Source organism: Corticium candelabrum, chromosome 9, assembly GCF_963422355.1.
Source record: "Corticium candelabrum chromosome 9, ooCorCand1.1, whole genome shotgun sequence".
Taxonomy (NCBI): Eukaryota; Metazoa; Porifera; class Homoscleromorpha; order Homosclerophorida; family Plakinidae; genus Corticium; species Corticium candelabrum.
The window spans coordinates 1,962,051-1,974,911 of NC_085093.1; the positions used below are offsets into that span (position 1 = coordinate 1,962,051).

The window sequence follows — 12,861 nt, forward strand, 5'->3', positions numbered from 1 at the left end:
ACACACACACACACACACACACACACACACACACACACACACACACACCTGGTGTGTGAGTGAGCCTGTGCGACGGCAGTCAACTCGTGTTCGTGTAGTTTATGTTGACGATTCTTGTCCTTGTCGTGCTCAATTTTTAGCTCTTCGATTAGACTTCTAAATTCAACATACGTGTCACACAATAGAATGACCTTGCAGTACACTCACATGCTATGATCATGTAACATAACTATTTTTGCGTGCCTTTCAGATTGTCTGAATTGAAGAGAATAGATGGTAGTTGCAATTAATTATTTTTTAAACATTTATTTTTTAAATTTTTGTACAGTTTTTGTTACTTTTTATAAAATATTAAATTTTTATGTTTTATAAAAGAATACAAAAACAAAGATTAGAAAAGAATTTAGAAACAATAAATTTTTAAAAAAAAATAAAAATAAAAAACAAATTACAAAAAAATTGTACAAAATTACAAAGATGTTAAATTAAAAATTCTATAAAATATAAAATTATACAAAAATTCTAAAAATTAATTTTTTTAAAAATTCTAAAAATAAGTTAAAACAAATTGAAAAAAGTTTACAAAAATTATTCTTCAAAAATTATAAAAAATTAAAAAATACAAATTAAAAAATTAAAATTCTGTAAAATAAAAAATATAAATTAAAAAATTAAAAAGTAAAATATATAAAAATGAAAATAAAACATAAATTATAAATAAAAAAATTATAAATAAATATATTATTATTAGCTGACATCAAAACATGCATTCAAAATATAGATTTACCGTACTCCCTTGATTATTACCCCACCCCACACCAAAGGTCAAGTATAAGATGTAAAAATCTTCAAGCTTTGGCCAAGGTTGGGACTGGGGGCTTACTTGAGCATTTGGGTAATAATCAAGCGAGTACAGTAAGCCAATGGCATTGTGTGTGGAAACGTTTGATAGATGTGAAGGGTGACACACTACCATCACATAACCTAGAAATCATAGTAACACAAGTTGATATCAATAATACCTATGGGTTTCCTTGAGTCTCTCGATCGCCTCCATATGTTCCCTATCAGCATCGGCCAGCTTTCTCTCATACGTTGTCACTACACTTGACTTCCCCTTCTCCAGTTCGATCACTTTCCTGTTGTGTTCGGTCGCTTGTTTCTCAATTTCGTTGCGTAGCCTTCAACACACATATTAGCACACACACACACACACACACACACACACACACACACACACACACACACGAACAACATGTACCTTGATTCTTGTCTTTCAAATGATTCTTCGATAGACTTGATTCGGGAACTAAGAGAGCAATAGTAAATGGGTAAGAGGTGACTGTCAATGAAGGGAGACACAACAGTGTGTGCATCTAATGGGTGAATCAAATGGCAACAATCATTTCCAGTACACATCACTGACACCATCCCATTACGCTGTACTAACTTACAACACCATTCAGTGTATTTGTTGGTTAAAGAAATGTGTAAGTCGTTGCAGTATCAGTGGCTTAAATTTTGTTCCGGTTTTTGGTTTTCTTTGTTGCCCACTGATGCTCGTTTCTTGCCGACGTAAACGAGGTGATTGTATTGAGTGTTGTAGTAACTCAAAGTCATATTGTTGTTAATTAATTAAACAATTGAGACAAGTGGCTGTCATTCAGCCACCCAACCAACACAAACAGGCGAGCATCTGGACATGTAGACAGACATGACAGACAGACAAACAGACATGACCACCAGACATGACAAACAGACAGACAGACACACAAACAGACAGATAGACACAGAGACAGACAACAAACAGACAGACAGACAACGAACAAACAGACAGACACACAAACAGACAACAAACAGACAGACACAAAAAGACAACAAACACACAAACAGACAGACACACAAACAGACGACAAACAGACAGACACACAAACAGACGACAAACACAGAGACACACAACCAAACAGACAGACACAAAACAGACAGACAGACAAACAGAACAGACAGATAGACAGGACAGACAACAAAACATACAGACAGCACAGACAGTCACACACAAACAGACAACAAACAGACAGGCACACAGAAAAGTTTTAGTTTACCTGAAACAAATAACCTAGTTAGGGTTAATAACCTAGTTAGGGTTAGGGTTACGGTAGTAGGGCCCAGTTTGGGGCAAATGAATTTCTGAGGTCAAATTGATTTTTCCCCGATAAAATTAAGTACACGAAGTCATCTCCGTCCAAGAAAATTGTACTCCACAATTTAAATTTTAAAAATTAAATTAAACCGTGTAAAGGCACAACTTTTAATTAGGCGTTCCCCCCAAAGTATAAACCGGAAGTTGTGTTGATTCAATAAGTAACAGTGATAGTTTTGTTTTGTAATTCTGAAAAACAACAAAAATGGTTTTGGTTTCTGTACACGTGGTAGCATTAATTAAATACTCAGAACAGGGATTTTTGGGTGTTTTGGCATCAGTATACAGAGGATACATGTCTGGAAACATTCTATGTGTGTGGTATTGTAAGTAAATCAAGTATTTATAATATTCAGAGCTATGAACATGGAGTCGTTAATTAAAGTGTGTGGATGAGTGACATTTTACCATGCACATTTATGGTTATACTTTCAGGGAGTTTGCTCAGGACACAAAGCAAGATTCATCCAGTGACAGTGACTTGTTGGTAAAGTGACATCTATAGAGTCACGATGTCCACATTGTTTTCTAGCTCACGATCATATGTGCTTTCTGATTAAAGAGCCCATTTGAAACAACGGCTAGTGAACATTCTCAATCTGTCGTTCAACCTGTTTGTTTATCAAACAACTCAAACAACTCTCAAGTGGTGACAATAATAATTAATATATTCTATTCACAACTTGGCATGCTGTTCTCTACTGATCAAAACTGTGCAACATTACTTTTTGTGGTTAGGAGTTTATTGATTTGACACAAGAATCCGGGAGTGCTCTGACTTGGATGAGGTAAGCTAGTTTTTGTTGAACAGGGACATCTGTGTCCCTTTACTTTACTTAATTTGCGTGTTGTTAGCAGTTGGACAATGTGAACTGTACTTAGCCTTTGCTTGTGATTGTATCTAACTTGATTTATGAAAATATACTACCATTGACAGACAGACAGACAGACAGACAGACAGACAGACAGATAGATAGACAACAGATAAACAGCCAAACAGGACACACACACACACACACACACACACACACACACACACACACACACAAACACACACACGACTCAGAATTGAAGTGCTAAGGTAAGAAACATGTATTGGCAGACAGAGCAAACACATGCAGATATGCAAGTGTATTATGTACATGCATGCATTAGAAATCATAGACACTGACCTCGTAACTGTTTCTAAATTTTCCAGCTCTTGCTTGTGCCTGTCCGTCGCAGCTATCAGCGCATCCTGAAGTTGCTTCTTTGCCACTTCGGCAATGTGTATCTATCACAAGTTACAAACAAATGTAAACAAACATAAACAAATGTAAAAATGTAAACAAATGTAAACAAACATAAACAAATGCAAAAATGTAAACACAAATGTAAACAAATGTAAACAAATGTAAAAATGTAAACAAATGTAAACACAAATGTAAACACAAATGTAAACAAATGTACACAAATGTAAACAAATGTAAACATATGTAAACAAATGTAAACACAAATGTAAACAAACGTAAACAAGTCCAACACAATAATATTGATGTACACGATGAACCTTAGTTTCAAATTCTGTTTCTTGAAGTTTCTTCTCTCGACTGTCTTTCTGGGCTTGCTCCTCTTTTTCCTCAAGTTTTTGAGACAACAAATCTTTCTCTTTTTGCAATGTTTGCCACTCTTTTTCGTGGTGAGAACATTGGTCTTCAAGATCGTTGATTTTGGCCTGATCAGCAAGATGGGAATCAAGACACCAAGTAACACACACACACACACACACACACACACACACACACACACACACACACACACACACATCAAACACACCACACACACACACACACACACACACACACACACACACACACACACACACCAAACACACACACACACACACACACACACACACCAAACACACACACACACACACACACACACACACACACACACACCAAACACACACACACACACACACACACACACACACACACACACACAATCGAATCAAAACATACCTTCAACGTGTTCACTTCACTCCTCAACTTCTCTATCTCTTCCCTCAACACGGCCTGCCTTCCTTCAGCATTAGCATTAGCGATCGCAACTGCACTCGCCTCGGCATGAGACAATGACAAAGCCACACCTGACACCGACAAATCCCTCGTCGTCAACTGACTCGGAAGAACACCGGTCAATGTGGGATGCGACTGCAGCAAAGTCAAAGACTGTTGTGAGACATCGGAATGTTGGTGACCACCAGATGAGGTAACTGCAGGCGACACAACCGGCACGAGTTGAGGCTGTGTGGATATGATGCTGTTCATGAAGCCTGTAACCTCATTTCCTGTCGTTGCAAGAGGTTGAGGTTCTTGGTAAGGAATTGGATCGGTGGGTTGTGTTGGTGCACTCGGCATGTGTTTGACTGTCGTGTTGTTGTTGTTGTTGATTGCATTGCTGGTTGTGTCTTCTGGTATGCTCAGTGCTGTGCCCGGCTGTCTCCGGCCTTGTCGTCGTGATGTTGGCGATTGCCATGGAAACAGAGGCCTGCAACAAGCGAATTGATTGGGTGAGTTGTTGTCAGTGTGTCTCGTCTTGTATTAGGCAATGTGTAAATGGTTGATCTCTTGTATTGGTATGTGTGTGTGTGTGTGTGTGTGTGTGTGTGTGTGTGTGTGTGTGTGTGTGTGTGTGTGTGTGTGTGTGTGTGTGTGTGTGTGTGTGTGTGTGTGTCTAGTTGCTTGTAATTATCAATTTATTATTTCAAAATTTGATTATGCATTAAAATTAATTAATTAATCTGTTACTAATTAATTTTTATTATTTTAAATTTAATAATTACAATAAACTTTAATTAATCTATATTATTAATTAATTAATTAATTTTTATTATTATAAAATTTAATAATTACAATAAACTTTAATTAATCTATATTATTAATTAATTAATTAATTAATTTTTATTATTTTAAAATTTAATTATGCAATAACATTTATTAATCTATTATTAATTAATTATTAATTTTTATTATTTAATTAATTAGTCTAATTCATAACATGCTCACGTGCAACAAGAAGTATAGACAACACAATAGATTAATGATCCACAGAGTGTTCTCATCTGTGTTTCTGTTGATGTGCACGAATTTAAAGTAATCTGTTAATCTGTCTGTCAGTCTGTCCATCTGTGTGTCTGTCCATCTGTCTATCCATCAGTCTGTTCATCTGTCTATCTGTCCATCTGTCCATCCATCTGTCTGTCTGTCCATCAGTCTGTCTGTCTATCAGTCTGTCTATCTGTCTGTCCATCTGTCAGTCTGTCAATATGTCCACCTGTCCATCAGTCTGTCCATCTGTCTTTCTGTCTATCAGTCTGTCCATCCATCTGTCTGTCTGTCCAACTGTCTGCCTGTCCATCTGTCTGCCTGTCTGCCCACTCGAATCCTTGCCAGACTGTCTGCCTGTCTATTTATCAGCCTAACTCGTGCGCTAGCTTCATGCCTGCCATACTTTTCCTCTTGTTGCCTTCTCCGTCCCATGAGAGGACGTTCTCCAGATGACAAGCCCAATCCCATATCACCACCAAACAAGTCACCATCGTCAACCGCACTCTCCAACCTTCGACCAACACCATCCACCGTGTCTCTCCCTTCACTAACCTCACTATCTCTTTCAGCCAACGTCAACACCTCGTTCTCAGCAGTCTTATGACTCACAGAAGACATACCTCCACGATTCATTAACATAGACGTGTCACGCTCTCTGTCCTTCGTCTCTGTCTTAGTCACACCCCCGGCTCCTAACTCAGTGTTGCCTTCGTGACCATCAAACGTCACAACATCGACTTCTCGTCGACGACCCTTGCCTGTCACTTGAGCAGGAGACGAAGACGGCCTATCTCTAGTGACATGATCAGCAGCATCCTCGTCATCCAGTTCTAATCCCAACTCGTCGGCAAACCGAACCGATTTTGATTTAGCGCTTGCAGACGGAGCAGTGCTAGGTCTCTGCCGTTTGCTTGATCCTTGTTGACGAGATCTGCTGGGAGCACCAAACGATGGTGTATAACCACCGAAATGAACGTCGTCGGCTTCTCCGGGTTCGGCATCTAACTCGCTCTTACCACGCGTGCGAGGCCTTTCAATTTGGTTTGTTCGCGTCGAGTCTGTTGTTGCTGTGTTGTCGTCAGTCTTTCCCATTAGTTCATCAAATCTTGATGACTTTCCTAATATGTCACTGAATCGTTTGCCGTCTTGGTTTGTGTCTTTTGGTTTGGTCTGTGTGGGTGGGCTGCTGTCAAATCCGAGATCACCCAACAAGTCGTCGTCGTCGTTGTCACTGAAGGGATCGTCGGTCACCTTTGGGTTTGTGTTTATAATCGTGGAAGAACGAGGTTGTGAATGTTGTGCTGTGGGGGATGAGATGTGTTGATCAGGTTTGGATGTTGGTGGATTGTGTTGAAGCGGTTCGTTTGGAAGGTTTGGAACGTTTGAAGAGGTCGTGGCTTCTGAATCGCCTAAAGCAGCCTGAGAAGACAAACAGATTATACATATTAAAATCTACTGGAGATTTGACATACAAATGGACAACATAGACATACAGACAGATAGATTAACAAACAAACAGATAGACAGACAGACATACAGGCAGACAGACAAACAGACAGACAGACATACAAACAGACAGACAGACAGATTGTTTTATTTGAACGCTTACTCTACTGATAACAAGCGCTAACTTTATGCAAAACAATAACAGTAGACAGATAGACTAACCGACAGATAGACAAATGAACATACAGACAGATAAAGAGACACACAGACAGACAGACAGGCAAATGAATATACAGACAAATAGACAGGCAAACAGACAGATAGACAAACCGACAGACAGACAAATGAACATACATACAGACAAACAGACAGACAGACAGACAGACAGACAGGCAAACAGACAGACAGACAAGAAAACAAATATACAGACAGATAGACAGGCAAACAGACAGACAGACAGATAGACAGACAGACCAACAGACAGACAAACAAATGAACATACAGACAGATAGATAGACAGACAGACAGACAAATGACAGACAGATAGATAGACAGACAGATAGATAGATAGACAGACAGACAAACAGACACACAGATAAACAGATAGACAGATACACAAACAGACAGACAGATAGACAAACAGACACACAGACAGATGGAAGAACAATCATGAAAGAGAGTAAAACAAGCACAAAACGATTTCACAATTTACCCGTCGCAACTTGGGACTCATCTGACTAAGCAACGACGAAGACTGTTGTTTGCTAGTCGCATCCTCGTGTATCACCTCCTCATTTCTCACTTGTTCCTTCTCTCCCACTGCATCCCGTCTACCATCCACCACACTACGCTTTCCACCGGCACCAGACCGACTTCTGTGCGTATCTTTCTCTTCCTCATCTGATGACAAAATTCCAGCAAACGGATCGTCAATATCATCAAACAATGATCCAGTCGATTTCTTTTCGTTAGCCTTTGGCTGCTGCTTTCTTTCCACCTCAACAACAGCAGGCTTATCCTCCAGTTGCTTTGCTGATGCAGACTCCGCAGACTTTGTGGTTTCTCGTCGCTTCGTTCTTCGTGACTGACGGCTGCTGCGACTAAGAGAACTGCTGAACAGGCTGTCATCGAGATCATCCATGTCCTGATGTAAATATCAATGATTACCATATTTGTCAAGTTTGGAAAACAATTGACAAACTGACTGCCAGGCTGCTGCCCATTTTCAAGGCGTCCTCTTCTGTTACGCGTTCCACGTCTTCCTGCAAGCCGCAAGATTCAGGGAAATGAAATGATAGACAAATGACAAGCACAAGATGCAGATAAAACACAAATTAATTAAACATAATAATTAATGCCCCTACAATAACAGAAGACACATAGAAATGTTGCTAATGAAATACGAACATCAAGCCCCATCAACTGGCCGACTGATTACTGGATGCAAAACAGTGTTGGGCAATATCAGAAACTTCACCCAAGATGTGTTTGTCAGCTATTCAACGATATATATAACGATATTGCCTATTTGCAACACCAAATTTGCAACTCAGTATCCTCACAATAACTCTATTAATCTTGCAAAAATGCTCATCATCTCACATACATAACGTTTACCTTCAGTTGCGCTAGAGGTTTCTGGACAAAAACACTAACAAAAAACGGCTAACATTTGTTTGAATCCCAGCATTTCCACGCTTCGTAATGGTAGCATGTTCTTAGCCATGCAGTACGTTACAGTATCCGTCAGCTCTTTCTACCTGGGGAAAGAACAACTCGGCTGTAGTTGCTAGTGGCTGCAAACTTGTCACCTAGCTTCCTTTGGCTTAACCATCAACATAACTTTCCTTTTCAACAGCATTTTCTTTCATTGATCTTGCTGTAGTCAACCGGATGTAAATGGTCTAATCATGTTACTTGTACTGCTGCTTTTGTAATAGACTTTCCTATGATAGACGCAACGTATCGTTGTGTCAGTCATTTTGGGCTTGCCGTCTTCGTTGCTCTCAGACCCATGTACTGCCAAACTGGCGATGTCACGTTTGCTTTTACACCAAGTTCTGACGACATGATGCTGGCATTGATTCCGGACAGTCGTCTACAGTAGTGAACGTACCGTAGACAGGGCTGTTTGCCCGACAATCACGTAACACCCTTGGATACCCATAGGTTAGTGCGATATATCACGTTGGTACTTGTGAAACCGACTGAGCCCTCAAAATATCGTCAAAAGGCGGTATATTGTAATATCGCCCAACACTGATGCCAAATCCACTATCACCTGACACCCAATGATGTCATATGAGTATTACATCAGTGATATGTACTACACCACCCATCTAGACCGGGAGGTGAAGAGGGAGACAGACAGACAGACAGACTAACAGACAGACAGCTAGACAAAAAGTCAAGTCAGACAGACAAGACAGACAGACAGACAGATGGACAGACAGATAGACAAACAGTCAGACAGACAGACAGACAGATGAACAGGTAGACAGATCTGGCAAAGACCATTGCCAGAAGAGCTTCTTTTCAGAACAACATCTCTATCAGTCAGTCAGTTTGCAATTTACATCAGCGACTTTCCACTAAACTTTGGTTGTACAATGCTAGAATGGTCTTAGAAAGGTTGTCTTTGGATTGTAGTGACAGTCACTTTTGGGACTTGTAGTTGTGTAAGAAAAAAATAATAAATAAAATATAAATAAACAAATAATTAAAAATAATAAAAATATAAATAAATAATAAAAATAAAAATAAATAAATAATAAAAATATAAATAAATAAATAATAAGAATATAAATAAATAAATAAAAAATAATAAAAAATATAAATAAATAATAAAAAATAATAAAAAATATAAAAAATAAATAATAAAAATATAAATAAATAAATAATAAATAAATAATAAAAAATATAAATAAATAATAAAAAATAATAAAAAAAATAAAAAATAAATAATAAAAATATAAATAAATAAATAATAAATAAATAATAAAAAATATAAATAAATAATAAAAAATAATAAAAAAAATAAAAAAATAAACAAAAATATAAATAAACAAATAATAAAAAATAATGAAAATATAAATAAATAAGCAAAAATATAAATAAATAAATAATAAAAAATAATAAAAATATAAATAAATAATAAAAATAAAAATAAATAAATAATAAAAAAATAAACAAAAATATAAATAAACAAATAATAAAAAATAATAAAAATATAAATAAATAAACAAAAATGTAAATAAACAAATAATAAAAATAATAAAAAATATAAATAAATAAATAATAAAAAAAATACAAATAAATAAATAATAAAAAATAATAAAAATATAAATATAAATAATAAAAATATAAATAAAAAATAATAAAAATAGAACATATAAATAAACAAGAAATAAGAAATAAAAATATAAATAAACAAATAATAAAAAATAAACAAAAATATAAATAAATAATAAAAAATAAAAAATATAAATAAACAAATAATAAAAATAAACAAAAATATAAATAAATAAAATATAAACAAACAAAGATAAACAAAATTAACAAAAAATAAATAAAATTAGAAATCAAATAATACACAACAAAATACCTAACAGAGTCATTACTAAAAGTACGCTCGTACTGACAGTAATAGTAACCTACAGTCTACTGTTCTACAGTTAGAATGACAAAAGATTGTTGCTTACGTCGTCATTTCTTCCCGCTTCTGTGGCTAGATGGGCGTCAAAATCATCGTCCTGCCTGTCGATACACATAGAAACAACTCGCAACTACGCAGTGCGACATACGAGGGCAGCGACGACCTTAACGACACGCGCTTTTTCTCTCCACCGGTTCGTATCCGGGACTTCGGATTTTGACTTCTAGGCGCAGACCTCACAGATTTGGCCGCTGCATTCAAATTCGCGGGCATCTCATTCGAGAAAACTTAGCACAACGCAAAAATAAAACCAATTTGTACCTGACGATGAGGGTCGCGACGATTTCTCGTCGCCCAGCAGAGATCCCAGATCGAAGTTGAGTGAAACGTTGCGTGCTCTCGCTGCAGATGAGGAAAAAAGACCGTCTGTGAGTGTATGTTTCGAGAGGTGACGGTGGAAAAATAATACCGGACGTCAGAGAGCCGGATCCGAACTCTGGAAACTGACCGTTCATAAATCAATGTCTAGCAATCACTCAGCAACACTTGCGCATGCGCAAATCGTATCTGCAATACTAAACTCTATTTTTTGGTACAAGTATACAAATTTTAAAATTTTTTAAAAAGTACAAAAAGTCGTTTAGTTTAATTAAAAGAGAATAAAAAAGTTTTTTGTAATGCAGTGATATTTTTGTTGCGTCCATATGTCCCGCCCATAGGGTGTCGCACGTGACACTGAGACTAGACGGCTGGTACACGTAATACAAATCAGTGGCAGGATAGCGACTGTGCCTACTTTCAGAGATGGCTGATACTCTTCCTGCGCCAGGAGATGCATCGCATGGCGACAACCGTCAAAACGGCCACCACCGCAATTACGGAACCTATTCTCAAACGGCTGCTTCCATCAGGAGAAGACAAATATGCAAAAATTGCTGGTAACACTTCAAACACACTAAAAAGACATGCACTGTAGCATTAATTAACATTCAGGAGGGGCGTGGCTAGATTGCGATGTCACTAAAACTAGCCCAAGTTTGTTTCACACCACTGCCTACATGCGGTTCACCCACCTAGAGTCATGCAAAAGCATAAACAACTTTTGTGCACAAAAATTCAGTCTGTTTGCATTTCAGAGCATACCCTAGTACTATTCCAGCTATGGAACAACGCCACTCATGCCTTAGAGTGTAGAACGACTAAACATCTAGGCACACTCGTAGTTAGGGTTCAGCAAATTTGCAAATTGTAACATTTGACTATATTTCTGTTTGTAGCTTGTTATTTAGTAGCAGCCTTGCATTTGGAGGCTTGGTTTGCATCCTTGGTCTAGGGCTAACTCGGCGCTATGATGATTATAGTCCACAAGATCAAGTCATGACGTCTCAAGACCAAATTCCACTTGCAGCATCAACCATCTACTGTGACGGTGTTCAAATTGAAGACAAGAGCAATAATGGGTTTATTAACCTCTACGTTTTTCCTCATACTCCACCCCTCACACTATGGCAGACACTCACTGTGAGTGAAAACTTTACAATTGCTCCAAAGGGTAAAAGTATCTACTGGTCTTACTACATGAATCGAGGCTCTCAAGTTAATGTATCATTATGTGCTGAGCCAAGTATATCCTTGTATGTGTTCAAAGGAAAAGGCAATTTTGATGGCTACGAGAACGACGACTCATATTACACCTTTTATCACAACCAATATTCTGGTGTATGTTTGAATGGCACAAATGGTAATGAATTCATTCGTGTAAGTTCTGGAGATGAATACTACTTTTTGTTCAAAGACGACAAGTCTGTGAGATCGGACGTCAACATGACACTGTCCTTCAATCGTACCATGTACAACATCTCAGCCATGTCTGGAAAAACATGTCATGCCAATCCAACTTGCTCTCTCCCACTTAACTATGCATCAAGTCAATTTACTTTACTCGTTACAAACGACACTTTGCAGTCTAGTGAGAGCATCAGTGTTCACTTGACATGTATTCCTCGTAACTGGTTCTATGGCGTAGCATTTGGACTACCTGGTGGATCGTTATTTGTGATCTTCCTTGTCACCTTTTATCTTTTTATTTGCAGAGGAAGTAAACATCGATCTGGCTCACCACCATTGCTGCCAGACTTCAATCCGACGGGAGAAGTAGTACGTCCGCCCCCACTAATGGTTCAAGTGACTCCGAGCAACACAACTAGGATATGAACAAACTCACAAACTTAATGTTAGCTCTATTTGCTGGCTTAGTGACGTACTCATGCAACTAAACTTTAGTAGTAAACTGTTAATCATATAGTCATATCAGTAGTTTATACAAGTGTACGAAATCTAGCTACTAAAGTAGTCATGTGCGTTTTGATTGGCATGGAATGTACGAGTACATGGATATCCCATATTGTGTCTATAGCAATTTACATGTAATCTGTAATTCTAAAGCAACACACACACACACACACACA

General features: G+C 37.6%; 2 protein-coding genes across 2 annotated transcripts in view; one reads left to right on the plus strand and one right to left on the minus strand.

Annotated features, from left to right (window-relative positions):
• Positions 1–10,944, minus strand: part of LOC134184139 (fas-binding factor 1-like) — a 15,184-nt gene extending 4,240 nt beyond the window's left edge. The window contains exons 1-13 of the mRNA XM_062651752.1: positions 10,863–10,944; positions 10,715–10,795; positions 10,557–10,644; positions 10,440–10,494; positions 7,944–8,000; positions 7,451–7,882; positions 5,696–6,711; positions 4,204–4,732; positions 3,750–3,914; positions 3,373–3,473; positions 1,262–1,309; positions 1,023–1,181; positions 49–156 (exon numbers count right to left, since the gene is read on the minus strand). Coding sequence (XP_062507736.1) covers positions 49–156; positions 1,023–1,181; positions 1,262–1,309; positions 3,373–3,473; positions 3,750–3,914; positions 4,204–4,732; positions 5,696–6,711; positions 7,451–7,882; positions 7,944–8,000; positions 10,440–10,494; positions 10,557–10,644; positions 10,715–10,795; positions 10,863–10,908 — 2,885 coding nt within the window. The 5' untranslated portion in view covers positions 10,909–10,944. The remainder of the gene's footprint in view (positions 1–48; positions 157–1,022; positions 1,182–1,261; positions 1,310–3,372; positions 3,474–3,749; positions 3,915–4,203; positions 4,733–5,695; positions 6,712–7,450; positions 7,883–7,943; positions 8,001–10,439; positions 10,495–10,556; positions 10,645–10,714; positions 10,796–10,862) is intronic.
• Positions 10,945–11,130: 186 nt separating this feature from the next.
• Positions 11,131–12,788, plus strand: LOC134184581 (uncharacterized). Its single transcript, XM_062652316.1, has 2 exons — positions 11,131–11,331; positions 11,671–12,788. Exons 1-2 carry the CDS (start codon positions 11,198–11,200, stop codon positions 12,605–12,607), a joined length of 1,071 nt encoding a protein of 356 aa, XP_062508300.1. The 5' UTR covers positions 11,131–11,197; the 3' UTR covers positions 12,608–12,788.
• The last annotated feature ends 73 nt before the right edge of the window (positions 12,789–12,861 follow it).